General features: G+C 36.8%; 1 protein-coding gene across 5 annotated transcripts in view; it reads left to right on the top strand.

Moving 5' to 3' along the window:
- SLC44A5 (solute carrier family 44 member 5) overlaps nt 1–16,534 on the top strand; it is a 379,443-nt gene that overhangs the window by 358,602 nt on the left and 4,307 nt on the right. For 3 of the 5 annotated variants that reach the window (XM_055339206.1, XM_055339207.1, XM_055339204.1), the window contains 5 exons: nt 7,336–7,439; nt 10,623–10,696; nt 11,301–11,371; nt 11,493–11,581; nt 12,849–12,933. In XM_055339206.1, the coding sequence (XP_055195181.1) occupies nt 7,336–7,439; nt 10,623–10,696; nt 11,301–11,371; nt 11,493–11,581; nt 12,849–12,933 (423 nt within the window). The other 2 variants (XM_055339209.1, XM_055339208.1) reach the window with 2 other exon arrangements.

The following is a 16,534-nucleotide window of genomic DNA, read 5'->3' as shown; positions in this document are numbered from 1 at the left end:
CCCATCCCATGGGTCACCTTTTCATTTTGTTGATGGTTTTCTTTGCTGTGCAGAAGCTTTTTAGTTTGATGCAGTCTCACTTGTTTATTTTTCTTTCATTGCCCTTGCTTTTGGCATCAAATCCAAACAATCATTGCCAAGACCAATGCCAAAGAGCTTACCCCCATGTTTTCTTCTAGAGTTTTATGGTTTCAGGTCTCCATTCAAATCTTAATCCATTTTGAGTTGTTTTGTGTGATGTAAGATAGGGATCCAATTTTATTCTTTTGCATGTGGACATTGTTTTCTCAGAATCATTGAGTTGAAGAAACCTTAATCGATTATATATTCCTGACTCCTATTTTGAAAATTAATTGACCATATATACATGGGTGTATTATTGGCTTCTTGATTCTGTTCCATTTATCTGTGTCTATTTCTTTACCAATGCTATCATATTTTGATTACTGTTGCCTTATAATATAGTTTGAAATCAGGAAATGTAATACGTTCAGCTTTGTTCTTCTTTCACAATTACTTTGGCTATTCAGAGTCTTTTGTGGTTCCAAACAAATTTAAGACTACTTTTTCTATTTCTGTGAAAAATGCCATTGGAATTTTGATAGGAATTGCACTGATTTTGCAGATGCTTTGGGTATTATGGACATTTAACAACATTAATTTTTCCAATGCATGATCATAGAGTATTTTTCTTTTATTTGTCTTCAATTTATTTAATCAATAGCTCACAATTTTCAATGCACAAGTAGTTCTCCACCTTAGTTAATTTTGTTTCTAGGTATTTTCTTTTTTTGATGCAGTTGTAAATGGGGTTGTCTTCCCTTTTGTTTTAAGATTGATTTGATTGATTGATTGATTGATTAATGAGAGACAGAGAAAGTGGCAGAGACACAGGCAGAGGGAGAAGCAGGCTCCATGCAGGGAGCCTGATGCGGGACTTGATCCTGGGTCTCCAGGATCAGGCCCTGGACCAAAGGCATCACTAAACTGCTAAGCCACCCAGGCTTCCCTGGGGTTGTCTTCTTAACTTCTGTTTTCAATAGTCAGTTGTTACTATATAGAAATGCAACTGAGTTTGGATATTGATTTTGTTTCCTGCAACTTCACTAAAGTCATTTATTGGTTCTAATAGAGTTTTTTTGTTTTGTTTTGTTTTGTTTTGTTTTTTTTTTGGTGGACTGTAGGGCTTTCTATAAATAATATCACGTGATCTGCAAAGACAATTTTACTTTTTCTTTTCCAGTTTTAAATCTTTTATTTTTCTTGCCCAATTGTTATGACTAGGACTTCTAGTACTATGTTGAATAAAAATGGCAAGAGTGGACATCATTGGCTTGTTTCTGATTTTAGAGGAAAGCTTTCAGCTTTTTATCATTGAGTATGTTAGCCAGGGTCTTTCCATATATGGCTTTTCTTATGTTGAGGCCTTCTATAACCAATTTATTGAGGTTTTTTTTTTATATATATAATGAAAGGAGGCTGGGTTTTATCAAGTGAATTTTCTTCATCTACCAGGATGATCATGATTTTTATCCTTCATTTTGTTAATGTGGTGCATCATATGTATTGATTTGCATATATTGAGCCATCCTTGCATCTCTTGGATAAATCCACTTGATCTTGGTATATAATCATTTTAGTGTACTGCTGAATTCAGTTTGCTGATATTTTGTTGAGGATTTTACATTTATGTTCATTAGGGATATTGGCCTATAATTTTCTCTTTGTGTAGTGTCCTTGTCTTTGGTTATCAGGGTGATGTTGGCCTTGTAAAATGAATTTGAAAATGTTTCTCCTCTTCTGTTTTTGGAAGAGTTTGAGAAGGACTGATATTAATTCTTTAAATGTTTGGTAGAATTTACCAGTAAAGCCATCTGGCTATGGCCTTTTGTTTGTTAAGAAGTTTTTTTATTGATTCAAAATCCTTACTAGTAATTAATCTTTATGGATTTTCTATTTCATCATAATTCAGTCTTGGTAGGTTGTGTATCTATAGTAATTTATCCATTTCTTCCAGGTTATCTGATTTGTGTACAATTGTTCATAGTAGTCTCTTATGATCCTTTGTACTTCTGTGGTATTGATTGTAATGTCTCCTCTTTCATTTCTGTATTTGTTCCTTAGTCTAGCTAAGATTTGTCAATTTTGTTTTTTCAAAAAACCAACTGTTATTTCCACTGATCTTTCCTATGGTCTTCTTAATCTCTATGTCATCCATTTCCACTCTGATATTTGCCATTTCTTTCCTTATACTAATTTTGTGCTTTGTCTGTTCTTCTTTTTCTACTTCCTTAAGGTGTAAAGTTAAATTGAGATTTTTTCTTTTTTTAAGATTTTATTTATTTATTCATGAGAGACACAGAGGCAGAGACACAGGCAGAGGGAGAGGCAGGCTCCATGCAAGGAGCCTGATGTGGGACTCGATCCTGGGTCTCCAGGATCATGCCCTGGACTGAAGGTGGGGCTAAACTGCTGAGCCACCGGGGCTGCCCTCTTTTGTTTTTCTTAATGTAGGTGTTCATTGCTATGAAATTCCTTCTTAGATCTACTTTGCTGCATTTCATATGTTGACATGTTGTGTTTCCAGTTTTGTCTCAAGATACTCTTTGATTTCCTTTTTGATTTCCTCTCTAGCTCACTGGTTGTCCAATAGCATGTTGTTTGATCTCCACACACTGGTGAATTTTCCACTTTTCTTCTTGTAATTGACTTCTAGTTTCATAGCGTTGTGGTTGGAAAAGATGCTTGATATGATTTCAGTCTTCTTACTTTTATTAAGACCTATTTTGTGATCTAGCATATGATCTATCCGAGACAGTGTTCCATAATATGACACTTTAGAAGAATGTGTATTTCTTCTATGTTTGGATGGACTGCATTGTAAATGTCCAATCTGTTAGATCAATGTATAGTTTAAGTCCAATACTTACTTTTTGATCTTCTATCTGGATGATCTATTGTTGAAAGTGGGGTATTTAAGTCCTCTACTATTGTTATGTACTTCTCCTTTCACATCTGTTTATATTTTCTTTATATATTTAGGTATTCCAATGTTGGGTACATAAATATTTACACTTTTTATATTCCTTTGATGAATAGATCCCTTTATCATTGTATAATGACCTTCATGTTATAGTTTTTGACTTAGTCTATCTTGTCTGATATAACTATTCCCACTTTTTTTTGGTTTTCATTTTCATGAAAAATCTTTTTCCAATCCTTCACTTTCATTCTATATGTGTTTTTAAAAGGTGAAGTGAGACTCTTGTAGATAGCTTATAGTTGAGGTTTTTTTTTAAAGTCACTCAGCCACTCTGTCTTTTGGTTGGAGAATTTAGTTCATTTACATTATCAATATAGAGTTAGTTTGCCATTTTGCTCATTGTTTCCTGGCTGTTTTATATCTTACATAAAATATGTTATAGTTTTATCAGTTTATTTCAAGCTCATAATTTAATTTCAAATGTGTACAAAAGCTCTACATTTTTACACTTTCCCCACATTCATGTTAACAATGTTTTTGATGAAACAATTCACACCTTTTTATATTTTGTATCTATTAACAAATTATTGTAGTTATTTTTATTTTTTTCTGGAAAGTCAATTTTAGAGATAAATTGCAACACTATAAATGAATACAAGTGTAGCAGTTGACAGTCACTGCTTTAAGCACTTTACATTCTGTTTTTCATTTAAAACTCATGAGAGTCTTTGAGGGTAAGTATTATTATTTTATAATAATAGAGGAATTGAGGTTTGGAAATGCTTTTGTCAGGTCATGATAAAGTGGTGACTCAGAATAAACCAGAGTTCTTACTGCTGTGTGCTTTTGCCTTTCTGAAAAATGGACAGAAAATGAGTTGATTATATTCCATTTTCTTTCTTCCTCTAGCTCCTCTCACTTTTTTTAAATAAGTTTTTTTGTTTTGTGATACTTTTAGATATACAAAAGAGTTGCAAAGATAGAGAGTTCCTTTGCTCTCTTCTGTTTCCCTTAAATTAATATCTCATGAAACCATGGTATTTGTGTCAAAACCAAGAAATTAATATTGTGACATTATTAATTAAACTACCAACCTTAAGTGGAGTTCACAACTTTTTCTACTAATATCCATTTTCTCTTCCATGACCCAACATAGAGTTCCACACTGCACTTTGCTCTGACTTCCCCATGCTCTGATCCTTTTTTTAAATTGAAGTTCGATTTTATAGTTACCTTTAATATGTTATATTTTCATCTTTATACTAGAGTTGTGATTTACCTGCCACCATTATTCCAAATTTAACTATATATTTACTTTTTTACTAGTGAAATTCATACTTTCACATATTTTCATGTTACTAATTAGCACCCTTCTGTTTCAGCTTTAGAAGCTCCCTTTAACATTTCTTGTAAGGCTGATCTAGTGATGATGAACTCTTTTACCTTTTGTCTGGAAAACTTTATCCCTCAATTCTAAAGACAATTTTGCCACATAGTTACTTGCTTGGCAATTTTTTTCTTTCATCACTTTGAATATGTCATTATACTCTATTCTGGCCTACACATTTCTGCAGAAAAGTCACTTTTCTGTGACTTTTTTTTTTACCCTGAAAAAGGTAAAAAGCCACTCTTCTGCCTTTAACTGCCTTTAGGCTTTTGAAAATTTAATTGTATGTGTTTCAGTATGAATTCTTTAGACTTTCTGGATCTAAATGTGTCTGTTTTTCCAGATTAGGGAGGTTTTCAGCCATTATTTCTTCAATTAAACTTCCCCTTTCTCTCTCTCTTCTCCTGGGACCTCCATTTTTCTCTGCTTGATGGTGTTCAATAAATCCATCGCTCTTTCAATTCTTTTTCCTTTTTACTTCTCTAATTGGATGAATTCTACTGCCCTATCTTTGAGTTTGTTGATCCTTTCTTCTGCTTGATCCTTTCCTTTGCTTGATTAAAACCCTCTATTGTACTTTTTAAGTCTGTTGTTCTATTCTTTGGTTCTACAAGTTCTGTTTAATGTTTTCTTATTTTCTGTCCCTTTGTCAAAATTCTCACTTTGTTCATGCATTACTTCTGTGACCTTGCTGAGCATCTTTATAGCCATTATTTCAAACTCCATCAGGTAGACCACTTACTTCTGAAACATCAGTTTCTGGAGATTTACTTTGGTTTTTGTTTGAAACATATTCCCCTCTTCATTTTTTTCTTGACTGCATGGTGGATTCCTTGCATTAGGTAAAATAGTTGCTTCTCCTAGTCTTGACAGACTGGTCTCACGTAGGAGATGAATTTCATCAATTAGCCCAGCTCAAGCTTTAGGGCTCTCAAGCATTTGTAATTGTCCTAGCCACCACAGTTATTCTTAATGATCCCCAATAGTTGAGTATGTGCCAAGACCTCTCAGTGTTCCAAAGGGAAGGATCACAGTCAGAACCTGTACGCAAGATGATTAGAAACCAGACACTTAGACAGCAGCTGGGAAAGTGTTTAGTTAAGCCTTTTTTACAGAGAAACTGGAAAATGGATATTTGCCTATTCCTTCATCACTAAGCCAGGGTATATAGCCATGCTGGGATTGGAGGAGGGTGCTCCTACACCACTTAAAAACTGAGTTGTTTGTTTTAGCCCTGTGGGACTTTTTAGTGCAACCTTCATTTACCATCAGAGCCAGGGAAGGTGTGGACCATCCCTTAGGCAGTAGCTGCAAAAGCTAGGGCAGTGGGCATGTGTAAAATCTCCTTCCAAAGAGGAATTAGTGCTCTTATTTTAAAACTGGAGTGAGCTAGAGGGAGAAAGTAGTAGAAGTGCCCACTAGCTTCCCTGGACAACTCTATGAAGGACTGCAGCTAGCACCTAGACGTGCGCAAATGAAAAGCCAGACGCTCAGGCAGTGGGTTGTAAAGCATTTAGTCTGCCCCCTTCCAGGAAAAGACTGGAAGATGGACATCTTTTTTCATGCTTCCTCTGTCTTGCTAATCCCTGAGGAGGACAGCCACAGTGAGTGCTGGCATGTAAAGAACTAGCTTCTTTGTTTTCTATACTACTGTGAGACTTGTGGTTATAAACTCCATTGGAAGTCAGAGCTAAGAGTTTTGGGGGCTTGTCGCTTAGGTGGGAACCTTAAAAGTTGGAATCCTATAGGTACTATCCAAACCCTTTACTCCTCAGGAAGAGGCTGAGAGTTGGGGTTATCTTTCTTATAGCATGGTTCTGTGCCATACTATACTTACAGCTCGTTTGTCTTGGCCTTTCCTATCCATTTCACTGTGGCTATTTTCTCAGTTGCCTGATGTAGTAGGAGTCATTCAGCTAGTTTCTGGTTTCTTTTCTCAGAGGAAATTGTTCAATGTGTAGCTGTACTTTAGGTGCATCTGTGGAAGATGGGAAGTTCAGGGGCCTCCTATGTCACCATCTTGGTCCTTTCTACAAAGGATTGCCATATATGTTGCTCCAAAGAAGATACACAAATGGTGAATAAGCACATGGAAAGATGCTCAGTATTATTCATTAAGGAACTGCCAATCAAAATTGTAGTAATGGTACCACTTCATGTCCATTAGAATGGCTTCTATTTTTAAAAAAAGAAAAAAAAAACAAGTATACATAGGATGAGGATAAATTGAGAACCTTTGTGTATTGCTGGTGGCAATGTAGAATGCTATTACCATTGTGGAGAAGATTATGGTGCTTCTTCAAAAAGTCAAAAACAGGATTGCCATATGATCCAGCAATTTCACTTCTATAGATACATACTCAAAAGTATTGAATACAGGGACTCAAACAGATACTTGCAAAAAAGTATTCATACTGGCGTTATTCACAGTAGCCAAAAGGTAGAAACAACCCAAATTTCCATGAGCAGATAAAAGAATAAACAAAATATGCATATATATATACATACAATGGAATGTTGTTCAGCTCTAAAAAGGAATGAAATGATGAACCTTGAAAACTTTGTTAAGTGAAATAAGCAAGACAGGATAAATATTGCATCATTCCACTTATATGAGGTATTCAGAAGATGGAATTCATACAAAGTACAATAGAGGTTACCAGGAGCTAGGAAAAGGGGAGAATGAGGAGTTATTGTTTAATAGGCACAGAGTTTCTATTGGAGATGATGAAAAGTTCTAGAAATGGATAGTGATAATGGTTGGATAAGATTAGGAATGCACTTAATGAGTTGCACAGTATTGTACACAATTGAATTGTACACTTGAAATGGTTAAAATCATAAGTTTTACATATACATTTGACCAAATTTTTTTAAAAACCTTACAAAATTTTTGATTCATAATCAAAATTAAAATTAATTTTTAATTAAATCATTAATAGATTTGACTATTTCATTTTCATAGACGCCCAGAACAACATATCTAAATTTCTACAATGCTGCCTGAAATGCTGTTTCTGGTGTTTGGAAAATGTGATAAAGTATTTTAACAGAAATGCCTATGTTATGGTAAGTAGATTATTTTTTATTTACTAAATTTCTTCTTTGCAAACCCAAACCCCATGTGTACATTTCCATCTCTAATACTTTTTACATCGTGCAGTTGAATTTATCATCATGTCGATATTAGGATTTGTGAATCCAATGCATGATTCAGGGCTATGCTTTCCTAGTTGAGATAATAATCTTAACTGTATTTCATTATTACTGTTAATATCTTTTTAAGGAGGGAGGTATTATTTACCTTAGAAATTTTTAAATGTGCTGGACTGAAGAGATTTTGTGTGGCTTTGGCATAGTTTAGTGGGAGAAGAGCTTAGTCTATATTTCACTCTGAGAAAAAAAAATCTTCCTAATTTTGGGATTTACATATTTTTAGAGAATGTGTGGGCATCAACAAGACCTAACTGAATGTTTTACTTATTTCCTAAAGGGAATGTGGAGATTTTTTTATAAATTTATTTTTTATTGCTGTTCAATTTGCCAACATATAGAATAACACCCAGTGCTCATCCCATCAAGTACCCCTGCTCAGTGCCCATCACCCAGTCACCCCCACCCACCTCCCCTTCCACCCCCCCCCCAATTCGTTTCCCAGAGTTAGGAGCCTCTCATGTTCTGTCTCCCTTTCTGGTATTTCCCACTCATTTTTTTTCTCCTTTCCCCTTTATTCCCTTTCACTATTATTTATATTCCCCAAATGAATGAGACTATATAATGTTTGTCCTTCTCCGATTGACTTATTTCACTCAGCATAATACCCTCCAGTTCCATCCATGTCGAAGCAAATGGTGGGTGTTTGTCGTTTCTAATGGCTGAGGAATATTCCAGTGTATACATAGACCACAGCTTCTCTATCCATCATCTGTCGATGGACACTGAGGCTCCTTCCACAGTTGGGCTACTGTGGATGTTGCTGCTATAAACATCGGGGTGCAGGTGTCCCGGCGTTTCATTGCATCTGAATCTTTGGGGTAAATCCCTAACAGTGCAATTGCTGGGTCGTAGGGCAGGTCTATTTTTAATTCTTTGAGGAACCTCCACACAGTTTTCCAGAGTGGCTGCACCAGTTCACATTCCCACCAACAGTGTAAGAGGGTTCCCTTTTCTCCGCATCCTCTCCAACATTTGTGGTTTCCTGCCTTGTTAATTTTCCCCATTCTCACTGGTGTGAGGTGGGATCTCATTGTGGTTTGGATTTGTATTTCCCTGATGGCAAGTGATGCGGAGCATGTTCTCATGTGCATGTTGGCCATGTCTGTGTCTTCCTCTGTGAGATTTTTCTTCATGTCTTTTGCCCCTTTCATGATTGGATTGTTTGTTTCTTTGCTGTTGAGTTTAATAAGTTCTTTATAGATCTTGGATACTAGCCCTTTATCTGATAGGTCATTTGCAAATATCTTCTCCCATTCTGTAGGTTGCCTTTTAGTTTGTTGACTGTTTCTTTTGCTGTGCAGAAGCTTTTTATCTTGTGTAAATCCCAATAATTCATTTTTTCTTTTGTTTGCCTTGCCTTCATAGATGTATCTTGCAAGAAGTTGCTATGGCCAAGTTCAAAAAAGGTGTTGCCTGCGTTCTCTAGGATTTTGATGGATTCTTGTCTCACATTTAGATCTTTCATCCATTTTGAGTTTGTGTCTGGTGTAGGGAACGGTCTAGTTTCATTCTTCTGCATGTGGCTGTCCAATTTTCCCAGCACATTTATTGAAGAGATTGTCCTTTTTCCAATAGATGGTCTTTCCTGCTTAGTCAAATATTAGTTGACCATAGAGTTGAGGGTCCATTTCTGGGTTCTCTATTCTGTTCCATTGATCTGTGTGTCTGTTTTTATGCCAGGACCACACTGTCTTGATGACCACAGCTTTGTAGTATAACCTGAAATCTGGCATTGTGATGCCCCCGGCTCTGATTTTCTTTTTTAATATTCCCCTGGCTATGCAGGGTCTTTTCTGATTCCACACAAATCTTAAGATGATTTGTTCCAACTCTGTGAAGAAAGTCCATGATATTTTGATAGGGATTGCATTAAATGTGTAAATTGCCCTGGGTAGCATAGACCTTTTCACAATATTAATTCTTCCAATCCCTGAGCATGGAATATTTTTCCATCTCATGTGTCTTCCTCAGTTTCTTTCAGAAGTGTTCTGTAGTTTTTAGAGTATAGATCCTTTACCTCTTTGGTTAGGTTTATTCCTAGGTATCTTATGCTTTTGGGTACAATTGTAAATGGGATTGACTCCTTAATTTCTCTTTCTTCAGTCTCATTGTTCGTGTATAGAAATGCCACTGATTTCTGGGCATTGACTTTTGTATCCTGCCACACTGCCAAATTGCTGTATGAGTTCTAGCTATCTTGGGGTAGAGTCTTTTGGGTTTTTTATGTACAGTATCATGTCATCTGTGAAGAGGAAGAGTTTGACTACTTCTTTGCCAATTTGAATGCCTTTTATTTCTTTTTGTTGTCTGATTGCTGAGGCTAGGACTTCCAGTACTATGTTGAATAGCAGTTGTGAGGGTGGACATCCCTGTCATGTTCCTGATCTCAGGGGAAAGGCTACCAGTGTTTCCCCCATTGAGAATGATATTTGCGGTGGGCTTTTCGTAGATGGCTTTTAAGATGCTGAGGAACGTTCCCTCCATGACCAAGTGGGATTTATTCCTGGGATGCAAGGCTGGTTCAACATCCATAAAGCAATCAATGTGATTGCTTGATCATATCAACAAGAGAAAAAACAAGAACCATATTATCCTCTCAATAGATGTAGAGAAAGCATTTGACAAAATACAGCATCCATTCCTGATCAAAACTCTTCAGAGTGTAGGGATAGAGGGAACATTCCTGAAAATAACTTTTAATGTGAATGCTGCAACATATAAACCATTCACAACAAACCCTAGCCAAAACACTTCAAAGACAGAAGCCATATCCTGAGATTTAAGAAGATCTACCTCTGAATTCCCATGGAGTTTACAGGCATATGGCATCTGAGGCACACCTTATTGTCAACACCCCTGACAGCTATGCAGAATTGACGTTACACAGTTCCCAAGTCTCCCACATACCCAAATGTTGGAAAGAGGAATGAAAGTAGTTGGGTGATAAGAGAATTAATTCATGTTCCTGTCGTTGAATTGTCTGTTGGCCTTGTTAGAGTCTGTTACTGACTCCAGAATAATATTTTTTTTCCACAGATTGCAATATATGGCAAAAACTTCTGCAGGTCAGCAAGAGATGCTTTCAATCTGCTGATGAGAAATATTTTAAAGTAAGTATTCAGATTGAATTTGCAAAAAAAAAAAACAATTTGGTGAACCTTGAGCATCACATATTTCACATGTTACTTAAACTGATAGTGGTCTTATTAGACATGAATATTACCTTTCAATTTGATTTAAACCTTTTATCTCATACTGTTTCTTTTTGTATCTTAGAATCTTGCTTCCATGATCCATCTACATCTTCACACTCTGGCATTTTATTGATTTTCATTACCTCTTCTCAAAAAATTCTCTATACAAACATCATGTTGCCGACCATTTCCCCCACCCCAAATTGACAGAGTCTGAGTGAGCAAAACCAGAGAAGAAATGTAACATTCTCAAAATTCAGGGGTGTCTTAGGCTTTATATAGACTGACATAACCAATAGTGCCTGATAGCCCCACAAAGCCATCTTCTGTTTATTTCATCAAAAATAAATCACAACTTTATTTCTGAGGTCTACCTTCATTTCTTGCATTTAACAAAGGTGAAATAAAATTTCCAGTTAAGACATATCAAAATAAGCCCGTGAATTATTTACTTTCATAAATTTAAAGTGACAAATACCATCTAAACACAGCATTAAACTTTCTTTTTTCTGACTCTTAGAGTTGCAGTTATGGATAAAGTTACAGACTTTGTACTAATCCTGGGAAAAATTCTAGTTGCTGGATGTATAGGTAAGTAATAATAATAAGCATAATAAGTTTGGAAGGTACTTTGAAAAACTTTTTTGCTACAAAAAAAACCCCAATATTCCTTTGCAAATACATAATATACATGTTCTACCTTCTAATGTAGGCATGCTGGCCTTCTTACTCTTCACACAAAGACTGCCAACGATTATAGAAGGACCAACATCTTTAAATTACTACTGGGTACCATTGCTGGTAAGAGTTGGTGTCTTAGCTCGGGCTTCTATATCAAAAATATCTTAGATTGGGTGGCTTAAACAAGAATTTATTCCTCACAGTTCTGAAGGCTGAGAAGTCCAAGATCAAGGTGCCCACAGATTCAGTTCCTGGTGAGAGCTCTCTTCCTGGTTTGCAAAGGGACACCTCCTCTCGCTGTATCCTAATATGGTAGAGAGAGATATCACCTCTCCTGTCTCCTCTTATAAGGGCACTAATCCCACTCATGAGGACTCCACCCCCATGTCCTAATTACCTCCCCCAAACCTCACTTCCAGATATCATCATTTTGGGGGTTAGGATTCAACATAAGCATTTTGAGAGGACACAATTCATTCATGGCAACTGGGTAATATTGACTGATTTATCAGACATGGCAAGGTAAAAGAAATAAGAAAAATAATAGCTAATGTTATTGGTCCTACTTTGTGCTGAGCTTTATTCTGCTTTAGGTTGGATTCTTTGGAAACAACCTCTGAGACCAAGGATTGCATGTGGAAGGTTTATTAGGAAGTGCTCTCCTGAGATACCCTTGTTACAAGGAAGTGAGGAGGGCAGGCATGGGCAAAGGGGAAAGCTGCAGTTAGAGGGGAGGCCTCAGACCTATTCACAGGAAGTTCTAAAAGAAGAATTAGGCCTCTGTATACTGCATCAGGCAGCTATTGGCCAGGGGTTGCCCCCTGGATGGGGGGGTGTAGGCTTGGGAAGGCAGTTCCCTGCAACGAGGGTAATTCCTAGTGAGGGAAGCCTCTTGGTCATCAGTGGCCTACATTCCCAACAACTGGGGGACAGATGTAGCAGCTGGAGAGGAGCTGGGAGGAGCCCTGCAGTACCTATAGCAGTTAATTCACTCACTCATTCCGTGTGTCATAAATACTATTATTCACATTCTCCCCTCACCTACCAATAATTTTTTTTTTATAGGAGGTGAGAGGCACTGTGAGGTTTAGTGAGTGCCTGACATGGGATTCAAACCTAGGCAGTGTGTGCTCTTAACTCTCGGGCTTTACTGCCTCGGTTGTACAGGATTCTAAATCTGGAATATACTTGGTAGGCATAATAGAATACACTTAAATCCCAGTACAAAATGCCCAAAAGTGTTATCACTGGATTTTTTTGGTCTCTGTATTAAATCTTTTCTGACATAGGGTACTTTAAAGTTTCTCGTCATGACTTTCATTTAAAGCTGCATTTTTGTTCTTCTGGACAAGCAAGTGACATCTTCATTTTCTTTACTCATTTACAGACAGTCATTATTGGATCTTACCTAGTTGCACATGGGTTCTTCAGCGTCTATGCAATGTGTATTGATACAATTTTCATCTGCTTCTGTAAGTTTTCAGTATATGTGTTTTCCCCCTTTGGAGAGTAACGGAAAGATAAGAAGGTTAAGACTCATGTCCTTAGCTGGCTTGTGGATTTGCTGCGGCCTGGCTGCAACTACCAAATGGTGTTTATTTGGAAAGAGACATTGCTTAGTAGATGCTCTTTAAACCTTCACAGCTGTGAGAGAATGCAGTTTGCAAAGTACAGGAGAGCCGGCTCCTGAAATGAACCTTAGGCTCCATGGCATGGTGTTAGCATCAAACTATTTTTTTTAATTTCTTAGTATTTTCATATTTATAAAAATAAAGCACAACAGAATCCAATCATTAACAGAATTGAGGAAAAATTAGGCTTTGAGACCAGACTTCAGGAACTCTTTAAGGAGAGCCTTTATAGATCCTGATAAAGCCAAGCTGGAAATGGTTTCAGAGACACATATGACCAATTCACACTAGATTCATCGAGGAGAATGTCTATTAAACAGCCCCATCAATTCTGATCCTAATAGTTAAAATACTTCTTAAGAGCTTCCATCACTGCCTTATGTGCTGTGCCTCTGTGTGGCAGAGCACATAATGTATAGGTATAACTCATAATGTATAGGTTTTCTATTAGTATCTACCCTTAAAAGCCTTGGAGAACCTGGTGCCCTAGGATCTTGATCTGGCCCTTGCCTTCAGCCAAGAGAAAGTGGGCTCAGCGGATAAAAGAACAAATTGTTAGTCCTACAGCAATACTCTCTAAAAGATTATTTTTCTGGACATTGCTCTTAAGAGAAGCAAACGTTCTGTGACAGGGCATTACTGAGTGATCCACTTGTGTAAAATTAACAACAGTTTGTTTTTTTGGCATAACTCACAGCACCAGCTTCACACTGAGGGCAAGAGAGAGGAGAGGATAATGTAGGGAGACATAGTCAAGGAAAACATCCTAGAAAATGATTAGGCTTTTTTTTTTTAACGTTTAAAAATTATTTTCAATAACTGGACAAAGAACTTTGCATACTAGTTAGCTCTTTCTCTGGCTATAAATGGAACCCAACTGTTGAGTCATCCTCGAGTGCCACTGTCGGTGGTTTAGTAGGAGAAGCCATCTACAAAATGCCACATGAATAAGCTTCAGCTCAGGTTTGAGATGGAAGAAGAAGCACAGATGTAGAGTAGTGCCTGAGACAGAGGTCTCAGATTTTCAAAGATCTCTTTTTTTCATCTAATCATAGCAATAGTGGGAGACCCCTCTGGGGTTTTCCGGTTTTATAACTGACAGTGTTACTCAAGATTTATCTCAGAAATGCAGAGAAGCTACTAGCTTTGGTCTTTGGAAGCTTTGGAAAAATCGTGTGGATTTTAAATTTGAGCAGTAAGAAACGTTTTCTACTCTTATATATTAATAATTGCCAACTTCTTGAAGACCAGATGTAATTTCAGCTTTATTCAATACATTGTGTGAATATGAACAGTTTTCTTCTGGAGACTCTTGTCTTCGAAAATAAAGAACAAGGGAAACCAAATTCTATTTCCCCTCCCTCCCCAACTTTTGGGCAGGGAACAAACTTTTGGGCAGCATCTTACTTTGGAAAACATTATTCTTAAGTGGTGCTGGAAGCCAAATTCTGATTGTGTGGGGACCCCGTGTGTGTGCATGTGTGTATTATATTTTACACCTATTATGTTGGCTGCCAGACAACTGGTGTTTTTAAAAATACAAATCATTTGCAAACACTGCCTTTATAGAAATGTGGCATCTTTTTAATTCTACAAGGCAGTGAGAATTCTGGTACCAGTATGAGGGGGGAAAAAAAAAGTAGTGTCATAGATGATTATTAATGTGATCCATACCTGCTTCCTCAATAATGCCTCAAGGGTAATAACAATATAGATATATTATATATAATATAGAAATATTATTAAGGAAGAAAGAACAAAAGTGTTCAGTGTCTGTCATATTCCCACCTTAGCTTTTCATTTTATCTGTGAGGAAGCTCACCGTGAGGTCTAACATAAAAATTAAAGTCAATAATCCAAACATTCCCACTCCCGTAAAAGGATTAAAAATAATTTAGATTTATCCTAGAAATCTATGATTATCCTATATGGTTTTGTATATGTCTTTTCCTTTGTCATAATAAAGGCTGTGAATAACAAAAATACTACTGATAACATAGAATTAAATTATACTTGTATACTTATTGATATTATTTGCTGCAAACTGTATCCTTAGGAAATTTAATTCCATGCCAACTTCTTTTTGCTTCTCAGCATCCTTCTGGTGCTTTCCCTGAATCACCCAATAGGTGTGTGCTCAGGGAACACCCCACCATTTTATTATTAGCCGAGGCAAAGCAGGAAGGTAAATTCAGGATTACATGACATCAGGAAACACTTCCACTAGTTTTCTAGTGCAATCGGAGGATGCCTTTAAGACAGGATGCCTTATAGTTAAGTAGGAAAAGAACCACACTAGGTGTTGAAAGGCTGGGTCCTCACCTCCTTCTGATCACCCTAGAGCATTTGACTTCTGGAGAATCATTTCACATACCTGGGTCTCCGTTTCTTCATCTGTAATGTTAAGGGTGTGAACTACCGTTAAAAGTGACTTTAAACCCTGAAATTCAATTATTGTTCTCCATTTATCACTGACTTTTTATTGGGCTTCATCTGCGAGGATGTGGCATTTTACCTTCCTGAAATGAACAGTCACAGATTTAGAGATAATACTTTTGAATTGGCATGTAAGATCTTAATGACCTTTAAACTATCAAAATAAACCCCTTTGGGCATTGGTGGGATTTAGGAACTTTCAGTGCTTCCTGGCAGAGGGCAAAGTTTCTTACTTTGTCCAGCATCAGCAACTTAACGTTAATAATTTGTCTTATCTTTGACTTTCTAACACTGATTTCTCTGATTTTTTCCGTTTGACTCTCCAATTTATAAAAATACACTTAATTCTGCTGCTGCTTGCTGCTTTTGCTGCTGCATACCCAGGTGAAGATATGGAAAGAAATGATGGATCCACAGGAAAACCGTACTTCATAGCCCCAACCCTGCATGGAACTCTGAAAAAGATGCAACTAGTTCCCCAGAAGCAGAAAGAGTAGAAAAGCGCCAATGACATTCATTTTTAAATAGAAGTTTTGTAAACTTGAAAATGATGCTTCTGAGTAATGTGCAATTTCTGTGCTTCATTCCTAAAAAGCCAGAACCTGGTACCAACTAAGGTGACAGGCATTGGATGATAGTAGCCTCTGTGAACTCATACTTTATAGTCTCCCAGCTGAAAAGCAAGGTGTAAATGTCACACATATTTTTAAAGCCTGTGGCCAAAAGTGTTTTAAATAAAACTTTTATAACTCGGTGTGCTGTTTCCCATTGCAGCACTTTGATAGCCTTTCTTTTTATAAACGTGTATTTGTAAAGGATATTCAGGCAATTTTTGAAAGCACTATAAATGTACAATTAGCCATAAAAAAAAAAGATTGATGCAGTTAACCAGCATATGGTGCTAAATTTGTAAATATGGTGCTCTGGTTATGCAGCTGCTCAAGCTAGTGGACAGCTTTCTCAACTGTGATTAAACTTGTATTAATGTTTCCCTAGGAGCTATATT

Source organism: Nyctereutes procyonoides, unplaced genomic scaffold (genome assembly GCF_905146905.1).
Source record: "Nyctereutes procyonoides isolate TBG_1078 unplaced genomic scaffold, NYPRO_anot_genome, whole genome shotgun sequence".
Classification (NCBI taxonomy): Eukaryota; Metazoa; Chordata; class Mammalia; order Carnivora; family Canidae; genus Nyctereutes; species Nyctereutes procyonoides.
The sequence above is the reverse complement of the archived record's forward strand: the minus strand, read 5'-3'. Positions and strand labels throughout refer to the sequence as shown.